At 34.5% G+C, this 26,387-nt stretch overlaps 1 protein-coding gene and 1 pseudogene across 1 annotated transcript; both read left to right on the forward strand.

Annotated features, from left to right (window-relative positions):
• Window positions 1-643: 643 nt before the first annotated feature.
• On the forward strand, window positions 644-20,114 carry LOC141685133 (tubulin beta-1 chain-like; annotated as a pseudogene).
• An 892-nt stretch (window positions 20,115-21,006) lies between these two features.
• LOC141685134 (uncharacterized) lies at window positions 21,007-21,915 on the forward strand. The gene is made up of 2 exons (XM_074490255.1): window positions 21,007-21,325; window positions 21,485-21,915. Exons 1-2 carry the CDS (start codon window positions 21,007-21,009, stop codon window positions 21,913-21,915), a joined length of 750 nt encoding a protein of 249 aa, XP_074346356.1.
• The last annotated feature ends 4,472 nt before the right edge of the window (window positions 21,916-26,387 follow it).

The raw sequence follows: 26,387 nt of genomic DNA on the forward strand, positions 1-26,387 counted from the left end.
GAAGCATGGTATCTTATTATTTGTCAGTCTTTGTTAGATACTGATTCTTGTGCTAAATGTTGATGCCATGATAACATGCAAATTATGCTAAATGATTTTATGTAAAAACTGCATGTTGAACTACTGATCATGCTTACATGCTCTGTTATTAGTTAAACTTGTTTGACTAATAGGTTCTGTCAGTAGTTGATAAATTCTGATATTGGTCAACCCAGTTTTGACTGATAAGTCCTGATAATCATAATTAAAATACTGATAATGATTAAAACATGATTGATTGTTATACTTCATTGATTATTTTGAATTTATTCAGAATAAATGGTTAAGTAGTATTTTTGATTATTCAGTGAGATAATGGAATATCTTTTAAATTACTTAAATGGGTTAGCTACTGATTCAAGTATCTTATAATACTTGATCATTTACATTTGGAACAGGAATCTAAAGAGAGAGATTACTTTTTGTTTACCTAGATACGCATAATTGTGTATTTGCATTATGGTTAATTATTACATGGTTAATCAAAGAGTCTGTTTAGTTTCTAAACATTTTTGCTATAAATACAAACCTCAACTCTCAAAAACTACTCACTGCCTTTTTCATTCAAACTCCAAAATTCACTCAATTTCTTCATTCAGAATCTATGGCCACTATTTGTTCTCTTTCACATGGAGTTTATCGACTAGTCTCCATTCCAAAGTTAATTCTTGATCAACTTAACTCGGATGACACTCAGTCACTTCATCTCTTTAGAATTGACGTCCGATTTGAAAAGATGAGAAGAGCTGAGGAGGCTGCGCAACGTCGCCTCGAGGAAGAACAACGTCGCCTCGTATGGTAGGCATTGCATGAGAATATCATTTCTCTTTCAGGTTCTATGTCACATATTTTCCATCGGAGGTCGATGAAGAAGTTGGAAGAAGAAAAGAAGAAGAAGAAGTCCGAGTAGTTAGATTGTATTAGGATTTTATGTTTAAAATTCTATGAAATCTTGTACTTTGCGTCTTCATAATTAATGAAAATCTTTCTGTCTTCTTTGTTTCTTTAAGTGAATAATTGTTTACTATCTTGTGTGTGCTTGAATGCTTTTTAACTGTTGATATCTAAATCAATACTGCATGCTTAACTTCAGATGTTTTAATAGTGCATGTGAATAAACTAATCTCTCTTTAAGTTCATGTGATCACGTCAGTACAAATTGAGCACACTGCAGGAGATAATTGTTGTTTAAGAAGGAATTTATGAAAGATTTAATTCTTAGTCAATAAGGATTATTATCTTTGAGTGTTACATTCTATTCAAATTCTTTGAAACTTTCTTTTTCTCATCAAGAAAGTTGTTCACACACATTTCTTAACATTACACATCTTAAATCTTAAATTTCTTCTCACAATTGAAACACTCGAATTCTTTTCTCAAATATTGCCAAAAACCAAGTGACATAATTCTTGAATTGTGTTCACCACTCAGAAACAACATTTAGTTGGTTAGAAACTACTTGATGAGGTAGATCTTAATGATACTAACAGAGACACGGAGGTTTCATCAGTTTTTACTGAAAACTCTGTGATAGCTTTCAATAAACACATTCAAGTGTTAGTTCTTTGCAAGAAGAACAAGGTTTGATATCATGGTACATGACAGTAACCTGATCAAATCCTCTCCAATTCATATGGAGGTTCTCAATAATGATGAACAACAACTGTCATAACCACAGTATCAACTGTGAGCTTAATTGTGTATTCACAAGGTATAAATATTGTTATTACTTTATCAACATTTATTCTAAATACTGATTCAGTCTTTTCAGCATTTACTCTTCTAGATATAAATCCTGTTGGTATGATTACTTCAAGACCTTATTTAAGGACTACCTCTAGTTATATGACCACATATCACCCTTCTTTAGCCACCTCTTATTTCTATAAGACAATCTTTCTGAGCCTTTTTCTGTGATATGTGTAAAAAGATTGAGAGAAAAACAGAATTTAAGAGAGGCATGATCCTTCCTGGAAAAATGGAGAGGTAGATGAGAGATGGGATTTAGTAATCCTTGTGAGGAAGCTCTGACTCTTAAAAGTCATGAGATGTGTGGTGTGAGGAGTAGTGAGACTACTTTAAAAGAATAGAGAGATTAAGTATTAATTGCTATATGTTTGCAGGTGCTTAAAGTACTAAAGAAACAGATGCCGAACATCAGTCTGTTGAACATCAAGAAAAATATGATGTATCAAGGGCTATTAATCTCCTGACAAGTCTAAGTACTGATACTTTCTTGCAGTCCATACATTCTACTATTCCACCACATGAGACAATCCCTGTTTTTGTTGAAAAATAGTCCATTTACTCTAATTTACCATCACCTGAGATAATCCCTGTTGTTGCTGAAGATGTAGTAGCACAACAGTCCATTCATAAAGTTTCATCCATTTCAGAATCACCATAGCATATTACAGGAACTGAGGTTCTGGAAGTATCTTTCGAAGCTCCAATTCATTTATCTACAATACTTGAAGATGTGGAGTTAACTAATGAAGGTGTGGAAGCTTCTAAAGCTACTGGATCACATACTGCACCGATTTCTAATTCTATTCTACATGCTGAAGCTGGTAATGAAGTTTAACAATTAGTGCAAAATCCGGTTGCTGTTGAAGAATCTAATGATGGTGAAGAAGCTAATGTTTCTAATGCTATTATAGATCCTGAGGATGATCTTTTCTTCCTTGAAGAGATACCTATGCATGTGAGATAACATAAAATAAAAGAGTTAGATGCTACAAAAGAAAAGGTTTATTTTGATAATCTCTGGAATGCTCATTGGAAAGATGATACATATCATATTTCCAGAACACAAGCTGTTGCACATCTGGAAACAGCAGAACAGAAGATTACAAATCCTGATATACTCAATCATATAAAAGCATCAAATTTAGTTTGCACAGTGTGTGCCCCCTATGTATCCCCAAGTATTTTGGATTTCTTTTTTTTTTGTGTAATTTTGGGGTAAGTCTGTGTCCCTAACCCTCTTGGCCTGTGCTCTTGGTTGAAAGCTTGTTTCACTAGTGACATCCTTTTGGGAGGATGAAATTAGTAATGAGCTAGAATCCTTATTAAGCAGTTTGTTTGGACACTGCAGTGTGGCTAGGTTGGGTTATACACACCTCTCCCTCCTTATCCTTAGGGTTTCTTTTATATTCACCCTGTCCTTCACCAGACTTACTTCCCTTCATACTCCCCTCTTTGGTTTTGGTAGTTTTTGAAACTAGTCCCTTTTGAGAGGAACTAAACTGGGGTCTTTGAGACTTGGTTTTGGAAACTTTTGTTTTAGTGGCTTGGGTAGGCACCTGTTTGGTCAATGTCACAAATGCCATAGCCACGCTTTTCTGTAAATAAACTGGTGGTAGAGAAGTAGAAGGGACATAAGTATTTACCTCACTTACCTGATGCCCCTCCATGATTGGCAAGTAGACTAGAGGAACCTCGCTGAGGTTATTTTCCCTGTTCAAATCAGCAATAACCCTTCTTTCTTGAACCCAACAATCAATCTTGTTGGTTGGGTTATCAATGATAAGATCTTCAGAAAGAAAATTAGCTAGCAACATAAAGAATCTAGCATAATATATGCTTTTTGACCCTTTCTTAATGTCTCTTAGCTTAAAACCTAATTCATACAAGATAGACTCACTGAAGTTATGGTACTCGTCACTAAGCAACATATATAGCATGTTAACAAGTGAGCAAGTCAAAGCATCAAAGTTACTATTTTTTCCAGAAAATACTTTAATAAAAGAGTCTCAGAGAAAGCTCCACTCCTTTCTAAGGCCTTTTCTTCTAACCTCACCTAGCTTGGCATGGTCAAAAGAATAACCCATAGAAATAAGCATAGATAAAAGAATAACCCATAGAAATAAATATAGATTTTACATCCGTGTCAGTGTGTGAAACTAGTGTATCAGGCAATTGAAAAATATGCACGAATTATATCATTTTTTATGCAATAATTTTTACCTTTAAGAGTGAAGGTAATTATTTTTTCCTTTAAGTCGTAAACAACAGTGGTCCATACCTCCCCAACCACTTTACAATAGATGACAGGAGACTCCAACATAGCATATTTCAGTTTACAACTTCGAATGAAATCCGTCATTTTGTGGTAATCTTCGGAAGCTACAATCTCTTTGTTCACCAATGTGACGAAGTTATTCTTTTCATAAACAAACCCAGTTTGGGACATGATCTTGACTACTTGTGCCATTACTGAGAATAAGAGTAATTGTAGAGAAGAAAGCTTTTGCTTTGGAGACGAAAGAGTTAGAGAAATTGCTTGGGAAAGATAAAAGTAAAAATGAAAAATGAAATTGGCTTTTACACTATCTAAAAAATAAGCGGTTAAAAAGTAAAAATAAAGTAACCAATCAAATTTTCCCAAAATAGTCGTTTAAAAATAAGGAAAACTGTCAAAATTCTAGTGATTATCCACGAAGTATACTTACAGGCTGTAAGTAAATTCGACGGATAATGCCTAGAATTAATGACTAAGATTGAGAGCAATTTGACGGATAATGAATAAAAGTACCCAGAATAATATATGGTATTTAAATGGATGATACAATGAAATTCAATGGATATTCATTTTCATCGGATAATGAACATCCGTCGAGATGTAAATTCCGACTTAAGCAAAATTTCATCTTTGACAGGAAATATCAAATTTTATCTGGCTGCATTACAATTTGCTTAGACATCAAAACAAATTAAGAGTAATTAAGCATACCTAACTCACTTACCAACCTAGTAAAGGTGGATTCATCAAGTGGCTTGGTAAAGATGTCTTCAAGTTGCTTCTCACTTGGAACAAAATGAAGTTCCACGGTACCGTTCATAACACGCTCTCTAATGAAGTGATACTTGATGTCAGTGTGCTTGGTCCTTGAATGCTACTTTGGATTTTCAGTAATTGAAATAACACTTGTGTTATCACAGAAAATAGGAATCTTATTCATCTGTAGACCATAGTCCAACAATTGATTTTTCATCCATTAAATCTATGCACAACAACTACCAACAACAATATATTCAGCCTCAACTGTAGGAGTAGAGACTGAATTTTTCTTTTTATTGAGCCAGGATACTAGCTTATTTCCTAGAAATTGATAGGTTCATGTAGTTCTTTTCTATCAATCTTACAACTTGCATAATCTGCATCTAAATAACCAGTTAGAACAAAATCAGAATCTCTAGGATACCAAATGCCAAGTTTTGGTGTTCCTTTGAGATATCTGAAAATTCTCTTAATAGCTACTAAATGAGATTCTCTAGGATCAGCTTGAAATCTAGCACAAAGACAAGTAGCAAACATTATATCTGGCCTACTTGCTGTTAAATATAAAAGTGAGCCAACCATGCCTCTATAGCTTGAAATAGTCACAGACTTTTCAGTAGTGTTTAATTCAAGTTTAGCTGTAGTAGCCATGGGAGTTTTTTGCAGATGTGCAATCCATTAAGTCAAACTTCTTTAAAAGATCATACATATATTTGGCTTGACTAATGAATATTCCATCACTAACTTGCTTAACTTGTAAACCAAGAAAGTAAGTTAGTTCTCCCATCATGCTCATTTCATATTTACTTTGCATCAATTTGGCAAACTTTTTGCAAAGTTTCTCATCTGTAGAGACAAATGTAATATCATCTACATAAATTTGAACAAGTATACTAGAGCCATTAACATTTCTATAGAATAAATTTTTGTCAACAGTACCTCTTGTGAAATGATTTTCTAAGAGAAATTTTGATAAAGTGTCATATCATGCTCTAATTGCGTGCTTCAGTCCATAAAATGCTTTCAAAAGATATTAAATATATTCTGGAAAATTGGGATCTTCAAAACCAGGAGGCTGACTAACATAGACTTCCTCCTCCAAATCTCCATTCAGAAAGGTACTTTTGACATCCATTTGATAGACTCTGAAATTGGCATGGGATGCATAGGCTAGAAAAATTCTGATGGCTTCAAGTCTTGAAACATGAGCAAATGTCTCATCAAAATCTATTCCTTCTTGTTGACAGTAGCCCTTAGCAACCAATCTAGCTTTGTTCCTGACTACTATGCAATTTTCATCCATCTTGTTTCTAAATACCCACTTTGTGTCAATAAGATTCTTTCCTTTAGGCTTGGGTACCGGCTTCCAAACTTTATTCCTTTCAAATTGGTTTAGCTCCTTCTGCATGGCTAAAACCCAATCAGGATCCAACAGAGCTTCTTCTACTTTTTAGGCTCTCCCTATGATAGAAAGCTACTGTAAGATATTCTTCTTGAGTTGCTTTCCTAGTTTGTACTCTTGAAGATGCATCACCAATGATTAGCTCAAATGGGTGATCTCTAGTCCATTTTCTATGTTGTGGTAGATTAGCTCTAGATGAAGAGGCCTCATTGTTGTCTTGATGCGTGACAGAGTTTTGATTAGAAGAAACTCCCCCTGAGTTTGTGGATCTTTTACTTAAAGTTGGGGTTCTTTTTGATTGTGATCTATATTGATTTTCAACTCCTATTGATGGCTCAACGAATGTTGATCTTTGCCTTTCGACGAATGATGCAGACTGTCTTTCAACGGATGATGCACTTGGTCTTTCGACGGATGTTGAATTATGTGCTTCATTAGTTGTAGATTTTTCTGCATTGTCCTTAGATATTGTTTCTTGATCACTTTCATCATCACTATCATCATAGATCATTTCAACATTATCAAATTTGAGGCTTTCATGGAAATATCCATCTTGCAGTCCTTCAATATTTTTATCATCAAACACAACATGCACAGATTCCATAATAATATTGGTTCTGAGATTGTAGACTCTGTATGCTTTTCCAATTGTATATCCCACAAAAATGCCTTCATCTGCTTTGACATCAAACTTTCCATGCTGATCAGTTTGATTCCTTAAGATATAACATTTGCATCCAAAGACATGAAGAAAGTTTAATATTGGCTTCCTGTTCTTGAACAATTGGTAGGGTGTCATGCATTTTTCTTGATTAACCAAAGAAATATTCTGAGTGTAGCATGTAGTATTTACAGCTTCTGTCCAAAAATATGTTGGTAACTTTGATTCTTCTAGCATTGTCCTTGCAGCTTCAATAAGAGACTTGTTCTTCCTTTCCACCACTCCATTTTGTTGTGGGGTTCTTGCTGCTAAAAACTCATGCATGATCCCATTCTCTTTACAAACCAACCTCATCACAAAATTCTTGAACTCAGTTCAATTGTCACTCCTGATTCTTCTAACTTTAAAATCGGGATGATTGTTAACTTGTCTTATGTGATTGATGATGATTCCACTAGCTTCATCTTTGGATTTTAGAAAATATGTCCAGGAGAACTTTGAGAAATCATCCACAATTACTAGGCAATATCTTTTCTTTGAGATGGACAATACATTGACTGGTCCAAATAAGTCCATGTGTAGTAATTGTAAAGGTTCTTCAATTGTTAATTCAAGCTTCTTTCTGAATGATGCCTTGATCTGTTTTCCTTTCTGACATGCATCACACAATCCATCCTTTGAGAATTCCACTTGAGGAATGCCTCTTACCAAATCTTTCCTTACTAGTTCATTCATAGTCTTGAAGTTAAGATGGGATAGCTTCTTGTGCCATAGCCAACTTTCATCTTGACTTGCCTTGCTAAAGAGACAAGTGACAGATTCTGTATTTGATGAGTTGAATTCAGCTAGATACACATTTCCTTTTCTCACTCCAATGAGAACCACTTTGTTGCTTTTCTTGTTCTTCACAACACAGGTTTTAGAATTGAATGTTACTGAGTTGCCCTTGTCACAAAGCTGGCTGATACTCAACAAATTATGCTTGAGTCCATCCACTTGGGCAACTTCCTCAATGATGACATTGTCTTTAGAAATCAAGCCATATCCCATAGTATAACCCTTGCCATCATCTCCAAAAGTGATACTTGGGCCAGCTCTCTCCTTGAACTCAGTGAATAGGGTAGAATCTCCAGTCATGTGCCTTGAGCACCCACTATCCAAATACCAAAGATTCTTTCTGTTTCCCTGCACACAACAAAATCAAATCAAGTTGATTTTGGTACCCAAGTTTCCTTGGATCCTGTTTTGTTAGCCTTTTTCTTAGGTTTCCTAGGCTTGTCCTCATTTAACTTAGGTATATGAGATTCATCCTTAGTCATTTAAGTAGAACTTTTGAAACCATTCATCATTACATAATTATCATGCACATGTTGATTTACATGGAAGATTATATTTTGTGTAAACATGTTATTCCAGTAAGGCATGCTAAAAGACATTTGAGGCATACTAAATGCAACATAGTAAGGATTTTGTGCAAACGGCTTATTAGCAAATTATGCATTCAAATTATATGCATGCATAACATTCACATGCATGGTACGCATGTTAGGAAAAGAAGGAGGTTCAGACATGGGTGCAGGCATAGCAAGTTTGAAATTAACAGACAAATGACTAACACTACCCCACTTCAAACAGGTTTTTCTAGGTGCATATTTATCAGGTTTGTAGTTGTTATGTTTGTTAATTCCGACTTTCCCATTTCTATTATTTTTCCTTTTAGATTCTGCTTTAACCTCAATTTTCTCCAATCTGTCATTCAATTGCTTGATTGACAGATGGACTACATTGACTCTCTTATTTTCACTTGACTTGTTTCTCCTAGAACAAAGTTCTTGGAAACTGATCCATATTCTCATTTAATTTAGCTAGATGGGATTTGCTAACTGGCTTTCTTTCACTTAACAGATGTGGTTCCTTGTCTTTCGACGGATAATTCTTTTGTCATTCGATGGATAACATTCATCATCTGTCGAATCCACATCCGTTGAAAGTCCTTCTTCCAAGTTGGAATTCAGTTTCTCCTTGCTCTTTTTCTAGGCTTCATCACAGAAGGATTCTATGCCTTAAACTTTAGTAATTTGAGCATGGACATCTTTGGATGATTTCCATGCCTTAATTACTTCCTGTTCTCGTTCAAGTTGCTTTCTTAAAATCTCCACTTTCTTTAAGGATTCAGTTAGTTCATTTTTAGCAATCTTGCACTCAATCTTCAGTTTCTCAAACTCAACAAATTGAGTTTCTAACACATTGTTTCTTTCACTTAAAAAAATGTTCTCTTTAATTTTAGTATTTTCTTTAGTGAGAGATTTGAGTGTTACATGCAGGTGATATAATTTAGTAGACATGTTATTTATAACATCACTACACTCAACTTTAGATAAATGTGCTAGATTAGTGGTGATTACCTGATTACTTGAAGAACTAACTCATGCTTCATCTGATTTGGCCATCAGGGATAGATTGACATAGCTTGTATCCTCATATTCATTCAATCCATCAGCAACCCAGTCATTTTCTTGAGTTAGAAAGGCCCTTTCATTTTGTTTGAGCAACTCAAAGTACTTCTTTTTGTAGTCCACAGGCTCAAACTTCTTTCTATCAAAATCAGGCTTTCTGCATTCACTTGCAAAATGACCACTCAAGCCACACCTGAAACATTTAAATTTTGACTTGTCAACCATGTTTCTATTTGGCTTAGATGCTCCAAAATTCTTCTTAAACTTGATCTTGGAAAACCTTCTGGATAGAAAAGCTAAATGCTCATCTATGTCATCCATATCATCTTGACTAAGATGGTCTTCATGTTCAGCTACTATCCCTTTTCCTTTGCCTTCACAAACTCTAGGGTTTGGTGCAAATTCCACAGCTTCAACCTTTATCTCTTTCTCTCTCTCTTGCTCAACAACTAATGCAATGGATCCTCCCTTCTTCCTTCCTTTCTCTAGCTCCTCATCTTGCTCTATTTCAAGCTCATAGGTCTTTAGAATCCCATACAGTCTGTCCAAGGTAAATTCCTTGTAGTCCTAAAAATTTCTTAATGAGACTGTCATAGGCTTCCATTCCTTTCGTAGAGATCTAAGGAACTTGAGGTTTAAATCTTTGGTCTGATAGATTCTTCCATGCAACATTAGAGCATTTAGCAGTTTTTGAAACCCACTAAATATGTCACTGAGTGACTCACTTTCTTCACTGTGAAAATGCTCATATGCTGAATCAGGAGTTGTATTTTGTTTTCCCTTACCTGCTCAGTTCCATCACATATAACTTGAATTATATCCCAGACATCCTTAGCAGTTTTGTAGTTTAAGATGTTGTCAAACATGTCACCATTAACACCATTAAACAAAATATTCATGGACTTCTTATCCTTATGAACTTGCTCAATATCTGGATCTGACCATTCGGCTCTAGGCTTTGGGATGGATGGCTCATTTCCTGTAGCAGCTCTCATAGGAACATGATGACCTTTCTCAATACAGTCCACATATCCTTCATCTTGAGAAACAAGATGCAGGTGTATTTTCACCTTCCAGTGGTGATAATTGTCTTTGTCCATAAATGGAATCTTTACTCCAACATCTTTTCTGTTCATCTTGTTAGTTGTTGTGATCTTTAAACTCTTTGTACTTCAAGAGCTTGCTCTGATACCAATTATTATTCCCAAACAATCTAACAAAGAATTATAGAAGGGGGTTGAATGTAATTCTTGATACTTTTTAAATTTTAAGAACTGTTCTACTATGAATATATAACCGTGTTTGATTTAGCTAAAGTGCGGAATGAAAGTATTGAAGAAATCAAACACAAAGTAATCAAATACAAGTATTTAAAAACTTTCTGGTGGATAGAACTTTTCCACCAAAGATATATATTAATTTGAGAACTCTGTGATGCAATGTTCGCACACAGCTGCTTACAAGTTGAACTTATAAAGAACAGAGAAATTCTTTACAGATATAGCTTTTTCTATTTTTCTGGTAATTGCTTTCTAACTTCAATATTGTTCTACTTGCTACCTTTGGTTTATATATCACCAAGTTACATGATAAAAAGATAAAGAAATAAGACAAAATGTTTCTAGTCTAATTTCATGGTCCTTGATTTCTCAATCCAGCATTTTTGAATATCTTCAGTTTAGCATGGAAATGAAAATGCTTCTTTGTTCTCTAAAACCTGTAAATAGGCTGCCACGTTCCATTTGCATACAATCAACGCATGTGACTGTCAAGTCACTATCAAATGCTTTTAAATTTGATCATCCGTTGAAACTCTGTGGGATCATCCGTTTAGACTTTATTGGATCATCCGTTGAGAGTCTAGTTGAACATCTTTTGAAGCTTTAGTTGATCATCCGTTAAAACCTTGTGGAACATCCGTTGAGAGTATCTTCATAGAAGTTAACTCTATTTCACTTATACAAGATTACAAGGCAGATAATATTTATAATTTGCCAACCTATCTTACATATCAATCTAGTAGTTAATATGAATTAAAACATTCTACAACATCTAGTTCTCTAAGGCATTACAATATGTAGAAATGTGCTACTAAACTTATTGATACATAAGCTACCCTTTCAACGGATGCTAAAGTGATCATCCGTTGAAAGTTACAAAATCACTAAATTAAATCTACTATGGTATTTTGTTAACTGATCATCAAGTACACAATATATTCCTAACACATACTATAAAGTTGGTATATCACAATCTTTCAAGTAAAATAAAAATATTGGAAATGGTCATTTGAGATGCAGAGCCTTTATGCTACAAAGGAAAATTGCGATGAGTAGTTTTGGGTATTTAGATTTGACAATAATCTTGTTGAGTTACCCATAATCTACACATATTAAGATTATTTTTATGGAAAATAAAAAATGACATGCAATTGTTATTTGAGTATATATTTTCCTATTCAGTAATATCTCTACAAAAAGTTAATTCAGTCTCTAAACTGGAGTGCATTGACTAGTAGTCTGTTAAAGTTTTGGAGTTCAAAACTTTAGTATTGTTTTCCGAACTTGGTTGCACATATATGTAAAATTTATGTGGAGACATTGTTGGATTGTGAAGCAAAGGATTATGTTGATATGCAAGGACTGAATGAATCCTTCTAACATCTCCATTACTTTACTTATAGATGGTCTACATGAATGATTTGAATTCCCCGTAATCGGACCAACGTCATTTTTTTCACTATGTTTCCTCTTCATTATTTGGCACACCATCATCGTCTATACACGAGTCAATTTCCAAATACTCATATATCTTGTCTAGAAAATACGATTCACTTTATCTTGCAACTACATATTTGTTATCTTTGTTAATTCCTTCTATTTCAAGAACCGTCATCCTATAGCTATATACATCAGATTTTTTTTGAGACGCCCCGCTAAATTTCCTACTAAAAACTTATGGAACAAAATATCCAGCAGTCCCTATTTCTCATAAAATCGATATAAAACTCCCCTTTGTCTTGCACAATTTAGCACGTACAAATTAAATGTTTTTAGACAAAAATCTTCATCAAGAAGAATATTTTTAGATTCAGATATTTTTTGACAAAAATCTTCATACAAAAGAATATTTTGGGGTTTAATATCAAAATGAAGTATCCTTGTGTTGTAACCATGATGTAGGTACTCTAGACCCTAAACTATCCTAATAATGATTTCGTATAATATATTATTGTCTAAATGTTGGCTTGAATCAGGTAATCTCTCATCATCTTAAATAAACTTGGGTAAATACTTGTTAGGCATAAATTCATAGATTAGAGCTCATTTGTGTTCTTTGAAAGTAGATACCCAAAAGAGTTAGTACATGGACATGACATGAGATGGATACAATTAGAGGCATTAACAAGATACAACGCAGTTCAAGATAGATATATTACTTACTAAGATTATTTTGAATATTTGTGATATACTACTCTTACCATTATTTGTTAGAGAGAAAATAATATTCCCGAGATTACTTCAGGAAACTTACATGAGATAAAAATAATTCTCAAAAAATGCATGAGGGTTTATTATAATTGTAGATAATTACATATATTTACAAAAATGCTATTAATATTTTATACTAAAAAACACATGCATCTCTGGTGAGTTTCGTGAGGTGACCACATGAACACTGTTCTCCTATTAGGTATTATGCATAATATCTTGTTTTAAAATTTTTATTTCTATTTTTGATTAAATATTATTTTTATCCTTGAGATTTCTTTCTTCTCTTTTATAAGCTTACGACTATTGATATTCTTTTGCCTTATGCATTTTTATTTCATCAGTTATCGTGGGTTATAAATATTATAGAAGAATATTATTTGTTTTTATTGTCAAGTGATATTAAACTTGTTGACAAAGTCTTGCAATCTATATTAATTTAATTGTTATGAATGAGTAAAGTGTAATAGTTCGCAAGTATGAGAAAATTGATTCAAATGTCTGATTGAAGTGGATGATTTTGTTTTTTTGTTAAAGAATATATCAAAACTGACAAAAATCTGGACTACAGCAGGTGATTCTATTAGGCTGCGAGTAAGAATTAACTTCATATTAGTATGCTATTGTCCGATCTTGGTCGTGTCCCGGCTGCTTATTAACTAGAAATATGCCCTCCCACGTACGATATAGGACAACTCCCAAAAATCGCCTATTCACATATCGAGTTTGTCACCTGTCAGATCTGCCTCCTGATAGTATGATGGTTGCTTATTAACTAGAAATAGGCCCTCCCACATATGACGTGGGACAACTCCCAAAAATTTCCCCTTTACATGTCAAGCTTGACACTTGTCGGATCTGCCTCATGATAGTGTGATTAGACTTCCCCTTGACCCATACTTGAAATCTATTTGGCTCTCTGACTCCCCTAGTCCCATACTGGAATGAAAGGCTCACATGTCTCCTCCCTAAGTTCACCTTTAGGCCTCCTGATACTCTGATGGTTGCTTGTTAACTATCAATATTTCCTCCCACATACGATGTGGGAAAACTCCCAAAAATCTCCACTTCACATATTGAACTTGACACTTGTCGGATCCTCCTCATGATAGTATGATTAGGCCCCCCTTAACCCATACCTGAAGTCTACTTGGCTCTCTGACTCCCCTAGTCCTCTACTAGAATGAAAGTCTCACATGTCTCCTCCCTTAGCCCATCTTTAGGTTGTCCACTAGCCTCTTCCTAGGTCCATTCTGAGAGGCCATTTGAGATTGTTATGGACCGTTACCACTAGTTGGGCTGCAACAAAGCCTTAACTTCACATTAGTATGATATTGTCCGCTATGGACCGAACCCGCACGAATTTATTTTTGGGAGCATTTCAAAAGACCTCATACTTATAAAGTTAACGAGCCGCTTATTACTAGAATTATGCCCCTCCCATGTACGATGTGAGACAACTCCTAATAAATTTTGTTTTAACAAAAATCTTGATTAGAGTGGGTAATATACCGCATTAATAAAAATCTTGACTTGAGCGGGTGATCCATTATGGTAAGAAATTGGTTGGAGTTGATGATTTTGTTTTAATGAAATCTTTGAAAATTCTCAATTTTGAGTATCGTGAGTTTGAGCCAAGGTATTGGAGATAAATGTTATAGAAGGATATGATTTATTTCCACTATTAAGAAATACTAAACTTATTGAACAAGTCTTGTAAGAGATAAATATTATAGAAGGATAGAATTTATTTCTATTGTTAGGAGATATTTAATCTATATATTTTTGAAGCCTACTAAAAAAGGATTCAAAGTTGGGTATCCAAGTTATTATATTTACACTAACACATGGATTCTGGATCACTACCCATAACCCACCTACATTCATATTCTATTCAAAATTAAAAAAAGCCGTTACCACACCCGTTTTTTGTGTGAACTATCCACGGGTTTCCGGTTTATATCCATTAATCCATTAACCAAATAACCAATCTAAAGAGAATTATACGTAAACAACTCAACAATATATCTGTGATTATCGTCGTTCCTTGCCAAATTTGAATAACCTTCTATCACAAAAGGCTAGATATCTCTTAAGTATTCAATTACTGCATTGCTAATTTGGATTTTCGAATTTCATAAAATGCTCTCTATATTGTAGTGGTTAGTTATACTACTTTCTCATAACTTGATATTCGTATATATATGTATAAATTTCGTTAACAATCATATGGTGTTTGCATCAAATATTATATTAATGAATGAGTACGTTAATGTAAATTCAAAACTTGGTGTTCATTGTTACCCACATAACAACAACTTTGTCTCTTTGATTTTAACCTCATATCAAGATTATGAATAAATTTATTCTCAAATTAGATGGATATCGTTTTATTTTTTAAAATCTTTACCTGTTAATCAGCATCTTGCTTATTCTTTCATTCGAGGAAAACAACATGGATGTTACATGTAATCTCATTTTCTTTGTTGGTCATCAGAGTTTCAAATGTTATATTGATGGATGAAATCATGAATGTTAATTGAAAATTTTGATTTGATTGTTACCTAAGTCGTAAGCACGTTCCTCTTGGTTCAATTTTAAATGGTAATATGCAATGTACTTTGACAGGAAAAAAATTCCATTGATATAAATATCAAGAGTACAAAACGGAGGGATAGAGTTACCAATCCAGAGAAACAAAGTTTCTTTCATTCATTGAAAGTATATCATCTAACCGAAGAGTAAGCAAGTACTCCCGGAAACTTAGATAACATCACCTTTAATGTCTGAAAAGATAACCCACAAAAAAGCCTCGTTAAAACCCCTTAAGAGTAAAACCGTAATGAAAAAAACTCAAGGGGAAAAGAATGCCCTATAAAAATTACATTCTATGCATAAACTAAGAACAATACTAGTATTTTATAAAAATTCTTCGGATCCGGGATCCATGAATAAATGATTGTGCTTTAAACATTTGATAAGAGAATAGCCATTAAAACACTTTCCAGCATCCTGAAAATAAGAACAAATGAAATTAAGGAAAATAATATTAAAAATAATAAAATAAATTATATTCTAGAAAAAATTAAAAAAACAAATGTACATATCTTTCATAAAAAGGAAAGAAAAATAAATAACTAAAGTCTAACCAAAGAAAATCTTTAGTTAGACACAAATAAACCAATATTAATTGACACACTATTTTTTCTAAAAGGCCAAAAATTATGTCACCAAAATGCCACCCAATAAAGGTACAAATAAAAGCCTTCAATCAAGGAACTAATAAAATTATCAATCAAATAATTGCCTAAAATTATAGTAACTCCATAAACATATCCTTCATATCCTTATGATAAAATCAAAATAATCGGCAAAATAATTACTATAATAAAATGTTAGTCTACTAAATTAGTCCCCTCGTACTATAATCAAAACTGAAATGTTTCCTTCAAGTCAAATAAATGATGACACAATAAAGACACATATCAATCTAATTAATTAGCTCTTAAAAGCCCAAAAAAATATGTCATCACGACCCTCCCAATAATGGTACATAATTGTCATTAAATATGACAAAAGGTGTAAAATTAAAAATGGAGAACAACTAGCTATTTTAATTATTTTCAAAAACAAATTGCAGAGAATCATAATATATTTCCTTAAAATTTTTAGACAAATATATTTTAATTTGTAGATTTTAATTTTTCATCTGATTTTTATGTTCAAGGAAATAGTCGTGGAAATTCATCTGGTATTGATGTTAACATGGAGAATCAAAATCCCAATATCCGTACCCAAGGTTCGGACTTGAATGTTTTGTCGTAATATTGTTAGGACACATCACTTTTGGGCATATGTTTAACCTTTATAAATATGTTGTTTGCAGGTACTTATATTATCTCATTTTCCAATTATAAACCTACAAAATATTTCTCAGCCAAGATCGGTTCTTAGGAATGATGACATATGTGTTACACCGGGTTACATCCAGTGTACATAGCTAAAGTAACATCCTTTATGTTGAGAAACATATGTTGTTAATTTATAAGTTTGAGAAATTTCAATCTTTGAACTCATGCAGGTCTGTGATTTTTTCAGCTGGTTGGCTTACGATAATTGGCAAAGCGACTGCAGAACCTATTATAGCTACAAGTAAAGATAACTGAGGATAAGTAAGTCTTGGTCAAATAATTGACCCGGATTATCAATTAACAGTAATTTTATATTACTTTTGTATGTTAAATGCACTTTCATTTTGGTTTGAGGGTGTTAGTTTATGGTAAGCTGTGGTATATGCAATTTTACGATTAGCTTTTCTTGAGACGCCCATTTATGACGTATAACAAATACGATTTATCTGTGGTAGAATTATTTCGGGACATCTTAACATTATTAGTTATCACCTAACTATGATATTCTATACATTATTAGTTGGGTATTTTAGCGTATATGTCTGCTATTCATATAATTATCTTGAATTTTTATAATAATTTCGGATAGATGGGAGCCAAGTGCCAGTGAGGAATCAAACTGAGAAAAACGTATAATCATATGATACATATGAGAATACAATTACGGTTTACTATCAGAAAATGTCAGACTATTGTACAATATATTTTTCGAGAGATTATGATAATTTTCTTCTTATTATTTTATTTTACTTTGCAGAATTTTTCAGAGTATATACAAATGAGGTTGCTTCATGTATGAGATACTGTAGTTGACTTCTGAGGAACGTACTTATGAAGTATGAGTTTTCCTTATTTTATTTAGATCTTCCTGGTATTTTGACGACTAATAAAGTTGAGTTACTGACAGAAGCGTCCAAGTGCGTTCCTGCCCCTCGGCAAAAAGCTGCATATTTTTATTTTGGAGTGCATCAACAATTTTAACACCTATGGGTCAAAGAAAACCAGATGGTTCAGGTGTATTTTCTTGCTCTTGATACAACACTTATTAAACATTTATTTATTTTCCATTTATTCACAAATGAAAATGCAAGTCAGAAAAGAGTTTCACTTGCTCCTTTATCACCTTCCTCTATGCATGTTGGTATTCGAACATCCTATTCCTCAGATTAAAATTACTTTTTATGATTCAGTAAAATGTAAACCGTCCATTTTGTAGTCCAAAAATGTCTTCATGACCATTCGTCATATGTAAGAGTGAATGATAAAAATGTAGATTATGTGATAAACAACATTTTTAATCTGAGACAAAATCATGTGTTACAAACCAAACTCAAACTCCTAGTGGTAGTGTTGCAAAAGGTACACTTTCCAGTTTTAGACCTAACAAAATTGGGTCCTTCTATGTGTCTACTTTTAAATAAATGTTAACATTGTGCAAACATACTAAACAGGATAGGAAGTACAGACTCCTATAACTCGACTAATATACAACAAATCTAGAAGAACAGGCTTTCAACCATTGTTTCACCTACCAGCCTCAAGAGTTTCACCCATTAAAATATCAGTTGAGGGAACTTCACAGCAGCAATTCAGCACCAATGAAATCTATAACAAAATAAGAGCTGCCCAATAGTCATCGTGTACCACTCAACACAAAATCAAAGGAGAATCTTCTGCAGGAACAACGTAAATTGATCAATGCAGTGATGATGTTACGGTTTTTGGTTTCTGAATTTAAGCAACTCGGTATAAAAAAGACCATATGAATTCTTACCTCCGACTTTTTTTACTAAGCTTTAATTATACAATTATATAGATTAGATAATAATTATATAATTATTTGAAATTATAACCATATGTTATTTTGTACAGCTTGGTTTCCAGCAGAATCAGGTTCGTATTATTCAATTTATTGCTCTATTGAATTTTTTCAACTATACTGTACTAACTTCCATCATTATTTTTACATCAATTTAATATATCTTGCAGGTTCTGGTGTAAAGAATCTAATTTTTTCATTCAATGTTGTGGATAATACTAATACTACAAAAAAAAATGTCATAGCCAAGTTCATTCTTCTAGACAAATTTCTTTTTTATATATCTCATTAATTGTAATGGACAAAAATTTATATTGCCTTATAGGCTGTAACAGAAAAGAATCATGCACCTTATTCCGTGCAAAGCGATAATTAAAAAATAAGCACGAGTAAAATGCTTGATAACCACTTTGAAGATAATATCGACAATGTGTAGCATGATACATGTATTGCATTTACTCATTTAATAGAGTATTTAAATTCCAAACCGGATATCTCATCTAAATATTATCATCCACATAGAATATGCCATACTATCCTTTTTATCATACGTTTTGTCAAACTTATACTAGTAGTGATTGTTAGCAGCGACATTGCACTCATTTTGATCTATAAGTTTTCAAGGTATGTTTTTTTGTTTATATTATATGTCACCATAATATTATTTTTAGCACTCAGGAATTAATGATCTTTGTTAAGTATTCATGCATTTTTTACTATTTTATATATTTTTCCTAACTTTGGATTTCTAGGTGTGCCACTCACTTGATGGAGGCATAGGCTCTGGAAAGGGAAATCTCTTGATTTTAAAGATAATAAAAGAGTATCCAGACATGATAATGCTCACAATTTCTATTTCCCCATCATTAAAGATTTATGACACCTTTCTGGAGCCATACAATGATATATTATCAGTGCTACACAAATGGTAAATACTGGTGAATGTATGGTTCTTGACAATTAGGTACTATATAACATTTGCTTCAGAAACTAGAAGTTCAGCAGTCCAAGTTGTAAGTACCAATCACAACCTAATTTATGTTTATTTGTGTCATTAAGTATGCTAATTATGAAACTTTTCCGGTTATTTTAACTCCCATCTTCACAGTTGGTGATCTGAACCATCTGATCTACGCAACATCGAGTGGAGTGACATGCTTCTTGATATTTCCTCGCCAGCTCAACTCGGATATACAGAGCTTGCTGTTAAGCTGATTCCATTTCCACATATAAATTTCTTCATGGTGGACTTTGTTGCATTCACCTGGCATGGATAACAGCTGTACATATCTTTTACCGTCATTGAGCTCATTCAACAAATGTGGAACTCCAAGAACATAGTAAGTTTGCTACTTGACTGCTTCAACTATTATATTTAGGGGCAAAGGAGCACCAAATATGTGGATGAATAGATGATTATATGCCAAACGATAACTCATCATTCCTAGTAAAGTGGATCCCTAAAAATATTAATTCAAGTGTGTGTGATATTTCACCTACAGGCTGGAAAATTACTTCCGTTTTTGTTGTGAACTCCACCTAAATCCAGTAGGTGTTTTTTCAGGAATCAAATGTTCAGTTCATACCTATGGAGGGACGCAAGGCTTTCTTGCCTACAATGGATGGTGAGGGAAGGAATGAAATGGAATTCACATAGGCAGGGAGCATTATGAATGATCTCGTGTTAAACAAATTAATGTTATTATTCTAAATTCTGTGTAATAGAGAGTAATTTACATGATAACAACAAAGTTTATGTACTAAAATGTTAATAAATAAGCTATATAATCTGTATAAAATTATATCCATATTTTAAGGTTACAATAATTTGACAAAATAACTAATTTATTATATTTATTTTATTGATATAAAGGATTCCGTGAAAAACTGTATGGAATTTTATAATTGGGCTTATTTTTAGTAAAAAAATTATAACAAAATAATATTTTGGTAATTTATTTAGCTTCTTATGCATAAATAAATAAATTAATGTAATTTGAAAATGAATTATATATTTATTGATGTATTTGTGTATATATATATATTTACTAATTTGAAAATTAGATAAGTTATCAAAATGAATTAGAATGTTGATTTCGTGATTAAAAACAAGTCTATTAGATGTAAATAATTAGAATTTAGATATACTTCATCATATATTTGTTATATCTGATATGTCTATCTTGTAACGACACATTAACATCAGTTGCTCCTAGTTTTTAGGAATGATCAGAATAGTTAGGAGAGTTGTCACCCTATCATTGTACAGCTATAAATACACGTTTATGTGCATCAATAAAATATATCTGTCAACAATATTATCTCCTAAGTTTGTTATGGTATCAAGAGCATGTTTATAAGTAAACCATCACTTATTTTTTTCCAGAACTCACATTTGGTTCTGCATTATCGTATCATCTATATCTCTCATTATCTTTTAATCAATGGCTGAGTCTGACTCTCCTATTCATTCATCTCCTTCCACTTTACAGGAAGATATCATACCTCCCAATGTTACCGCTAATTTTCAATATTTTGGGCAGGTTAACAACAATTCTGCAGACCCATTTTATATCCATCCTGCGGAAAATCATAATGTGGTCACTCCAGTTTTAACGGATGACAACTATGCATCCTGGTCTGACAATATGGAAAAAGCTTTGAGTGTCAAAGCAAAATCTGGTTTTGTTGATGGTTATATTCCGGAACCCACTGATGCTGCTCAAATTATATTTTGGAAAAGAGCAAATAACTTGGTCACTAGTTGGATTTATGCTTTTGTATCCGCTGAGTTCAAATCCAGCATCTTTTTTCATCGCAACTTGCAACAAATACGGGCTGATCTCAAACAACATTACTATCAATCTAATTACCTTAAAATATTTCAATTGTGACAACAAAGTTCTAATATTAAATATGAAGGTTCTTTTGTTATGAACTACTATACTCGACTCCGTGCTTTATGGGACGGGATTGATGATATCCGACCCACACAAGTTTGTGTTTGTGGCCATGATAGTGACATCCTAAAAAATATGAATCAACACAGAGTCATGGAATTCTTGCAGAGACTTCATGATCATTTTACTGCCCTGTGTTCTTCAATTCTTCAGTGTGATATTTTCCCACCAATTATTAGTATATCCAATCTAGTTTATCAGGAAGAAGGTCAACAAGATTTGAACAATATTATTAATCCTACTATTGCCTCTACTGCTCTTACAGTAACTCGTCATGGGCATACTAACATCCGCTCAGCCAAGAAGCGTAATTATTATTTATGTGATCATTGTCAAATGGGTGGACACTATATCGAACATTGCCATAAATTACAAGGATATCCATCAACTTGAAGAGATGGAAAAAGTAGTACAAATTTTTCCGTTCTAAGACTAATGAACAATCACATGCTTTGGATCACTCATCAATACCTAATGGACCACCTACTGTACCGGGTCAAACAATGAATCTTAATCTCCTTGGATTATCCGCTGAACATTTGGCTCTCCTGGCCCAATTCGCTGCAACTCTTCCGGCGACTACTGAAGCACCATCTATTAATCTTGAAGCACCATCTATTAATCTGGAAGGTGTTATGGATAAAAACTTAGGGTGTATTAACTGCTGTATTTATTACTAAGGTTCGGGAGCTCAAGGCCTTTAATGGCTGCTCTCGTATTTCGTAACTTAACTCTACCTTTACGAGATGCCTACGAATCTCTGTGAATTAGAGAATCAAGCAAAAAATGTAGTTCTGAGAAGAGGAGGGGTGAGACCCCTTATATAGATGTTGGAAGTCCTTGAATTAGACTAGGGTTAGGAGACTTGTTGAACAAGTCTCAGACTTTTGATACACTTTGAAGTCCTAGAATCAGGGAATCAGACTCCTTGTGGGTGTAGGTGCCCTCAAGGTTATCTTTTATAGATTTATATCACTGATTGGACTCATTTAATGAGCTGTTAATCTTCCCTATTTATTAATTATGATATTAATAAATAATCAGGGCTTCGAGCCTCGTTAATTGGACTTTGTTATTGGACTGTATCAGGTCTAATTAATTCAACATTAATTATATTTTTAGGCTAATTTTAGGCCCATATCATTTGCCCCCCAACTTCTGGGAAACCGTAAAAGATTTCGCAGAAGTTAAGTTCATTTGTAACCTTATAGGGTATCGTTTTTGCGTAAAGTGTGGAGCGACCTACACATTTACAATGATTCTCCTTGCACATGGCTTCAGGGTTGTTTTAGAACCTCCCTATTACTTTCCTTACCTTATTCCTTCTTTTTAAGAATTTTTTGATATTCTTCAGGAATTTTCCCTTAATTCCTAAGTTTTATCCCTAATTTACAGGAATTTTCCCTTAATTTCTAGGATTTTTTCCTAATTTACATGAATTTTCCCTTAATTTCTAGGGGTTTTTCCTAATTTATAGGAATTTTTCCTTAATTTCTGGGAATTTTTTCTAATTTACAGGAATTTTCCCTTAATTTTTGGGATTACCTTTATTTTTCAAGAATATTTTGATACTCACATGTACTTTTTCTTTAATTTTTCAAGAATATTTTACCAAAAATAATTTTTGAAAATTATTTTCTAATTTTCCTGAATTTTTAGGATTTTTTTTGCTTATTTTCCCTATTTTTTGGGAATTTTTAGCAATTTTTCTGATTTTAGCCCATTTTCTGATTAATTAAATAATCAGAAAATGGGCCTTTTATGGTGCCATGTATCCTAGGCGTGGGTCACCCCACCTAGGAGACATGTTACCAACAACGCCCAGGAACATTGTCTCCTAGGCGCTGTTGGCTTCCTCCCCTTACTTCCTAGGCGTGGGTCACCCCCGCCTAGGAGACAGCTTGTGTACCACGCCTAGAAATTGTGTCTCCTAGGCGTGGTTCGGTTTCACCCTCTATAAATCCTAGGCGTGGGTTACCCCCGCCTAGAAAGCAACCAATGTACCACGCCTAGGAATTATGTCTCCTAGGCGTTGTTGGCTTTCATGTCTCAATAAATCCTAGGCGTGGGTCACCCACGCCTAGGAAGCAACTTGTGAACCACGCCTAGGAATTATGCTTCCTAGGCGCGGTTTGGCCCTTTATTCCTTTAATATATCTTAGGCGTAGGTAATCCCCGCCTAGGTGACATGGTTTTAACTACGCCTAGGAATGATGTCTCCTAGACGTGGTTTGACCTCCTCTATCCTTCAATCTATCCTAGGCGTGGGTAACCCCCGCCTAGGAGACATGGTTTTAACCACGCCTAGGAATGATGTCTCCTAGATGTGGTTTGACCTATGCATAATTTTTCCTTGTGGTTTTTTTACAAAATTCAGGTTTTTTTGGCAAAGAACATTCTAGATCCTTCCCGAATTTGGTAGGATACTCTAAAATTCAAATTTTATGGGCTTCCCGCCTTTTGTGACTTGACATGCCCATTTCTTTTTAGTCCAATAATGGTTGAGTTCCCTCATGAAGGGCTATATTACAAGTGGAGTGTGAGTTCATTTCTTACACTTCACTTTCACAAAAATTTCTCCCTTCTCTCTGCAATATTTTATCTCTTTCTTTGCCACTACAAGCGATTTCCAGCTTCTTGTGCTGTCGCAGTTCTCACCGTCTTCTGGGTTTTCTTTGAAGATTTCGTTGAATCTTCATCTTCTCCCCCCATTTTCAAGGGTTTTCTGGGCTCTCAAGCACTCTTCGCAAGAATTCCATGGCGGATCCCGACTCATCCCTCTCTCAGGTTCCTCAAGCTGCTCCCCGTCCCTCTACGGCCAGCCGAGGTAAAAAGTCTCTAGTTCACTCTTCAGTTATTTCTCTTAGAGATCTTTTAACCGAGTTTGGGGAAGCCTTTCCTAATATGTTACCCTTAGATGCATATAATTATCCTTGTAGATTTGATTCTGAAAAAGTAGGCACCATAGCTCGTCTTTTTGGTATATCTTCTCCCTATAGGGTCGAGGCTCCTGGCCCAAATGACAGGGCTTGTTACCCTAAACCCGGGGCTATTCGTATATATAAAGAAACCTTTTATTCCGGTTTCCGGCTTCCTCCACACCCCTTTGTTTTCCTCCTTTTGGCTGAGGCCCGTGTCTGTCCAACCCAACTCTTGCCCAACTCTTAGCATTTCATTCATTGTTACATGGCCCAATCTCGTAAACACGGTTTTGAGCCCAACGTTTGTGTTTTTCGCTACTTATTTAAATTTATAAATGCTCCTGAGGACCAAGGATGGGTCAAAATAGTTCATAGATCCTTGGCCCATTTTTGCTTTATTTCTGGCACCAACCCTGACTCGTTTCCAACTTGGAAGAATGAGTGGTTTTATGTGTATTTGGATGCCGAGGAGGGTTGAGACCATTTTTTCAGGCCCAATTTCTCAAAAAGTATAGACGGATCTTTAAGAGACCTAAAATTGGGAATAGATGAAAACGCGACCATTAAGGCCATCACAGCTGATAACTTGCATCATTGCGCTCTCATTTTTTCAGAGGGCAATTTGAAAAATTTAGGTCTAAGTGACCTGGGTCCCGGTGGTATTTCTTCCCCCCTTTACTTTATTATTTAACTCCTTATTTATGTCATTCTTTCTTATATGCCTATATCTTATTGCAGCTAAGGCGGCTCTGGACATGATTTTCAAGAAAAGGGAGGCCCTTGCTGCTAAGGGCTCTGTTGTTGAGACTCAACGTGACAAGCGAGTAAGGATTGGTGACGACCCTTCAATCACAGTCCAAGAGACTGTCCCTACCTTCATCTCTGAGAGGCCCCTTATCCTTGATGAGGATACATCTCCCTTTACTGTGACCTGGGGCCTTCAGAAGGGGACACATTGGTGGGGAGTTCTTAGGCGGCCGCCATATGGTTTGGGAGCGTGGTTACGCCGCGAGACCGGGTTGAGATTGTGGAGTCTTCCGATGATCTCCAGATTGAGCGTCTCGGTTCTAAGGCAGTGGCCTCAGTATGCTTCTTCCCTTTTCAAACGTTTATACTTTTACTATTTTTATGCACACAACTTTTCATTTTTAAACATATTATTTGTAAATGAACACCTACCTTCAGGCTGCCCTTTATAACCTAAAGGAGGTGAGGACTAACCTAACTATCGCTGAAAGGGATAGGGACATGTATCTTAAGGCCTCAGAGGCTAACTTCACTCGCTTCCGTGAGGTGGAGAAGGAATTGGATGAGGAGAAGGAGAAGGTTCGTAAGCTGGAACTGGATGCTCAGAGGGCTCGAGCTGAGGTGATAGCTGATTACAAAGCATCTCAGGATTTTCAGGAAGTCTTGAATGCCGAGTATGATGCAAACTTTCCCGAGACCTTTTCCAGTTGCTGGGAGCAGATAGTGGAGGAGATTGGGAAGAAGATCCCGGAGGTGACCCTTGCAGCCTACCCAGTGCCTCCTGTTCCCGGGTCAGGACCTCTTGTTGAGGATATTCCTCTTTCTCCTATTCTGACTACTTCTGTTGAGGCCACAGCTTCTCCTTCTCGGGATGCTACTCCCATGGAAGATGAGCATGTTCCCCCTTCTACTGCTACTGATGGGGGAAATGATGACAATGATTTATTTAATGATCTAGATTAGTTTCCTTTTATTATTTGCCCATCGTGGCTTTCTCTGTATTAACTTATTGTACTTTGAACTTATTACCCGTCGGGGTTTATTATGTTATTTTAAGTTGCTTGTTTGCTTTTTTACTATTTTTTTCAAGTAATTATACTATTTTATGGGAGTTAGTTTTCTAGCCTTTTCGTAGCTTTCCCTTATATTTCTCCGTACTTGTACTAAAATAGATAAGCAAACTCAACCATATATAAC

The sequence above is a fragment of the Apium graveolens genome, chromosome 9, assembly GCF_009905375.1.
Source record: "Apium graveolens cultivar Ventura chromosome 9, ASM990537v1, whole genome shotgun sequence".
Classification (NCBI taxonomy): Eukaryota; Viridiplantae; Streptophyta; class Magnoliopsida; order Apiales; family Apiaceae; genus Apium; species Apium graveolens.

Coding starts and splice junctions, on each gene's coding strand:
- LOC141685134 (XM_074490255.1), top strand. CDS start 21,007: ATGGCTGAGTCTGACTCTCCTATTCATTCATCTCCTTCCACTTTACAG. Junction 21,326..21,484: donor AGCAAATAACTTGGTCACTA/GTTGGATTTATG, acceptor TTAAATATGAAG/GTTCTTTTGTTATGAACTAC.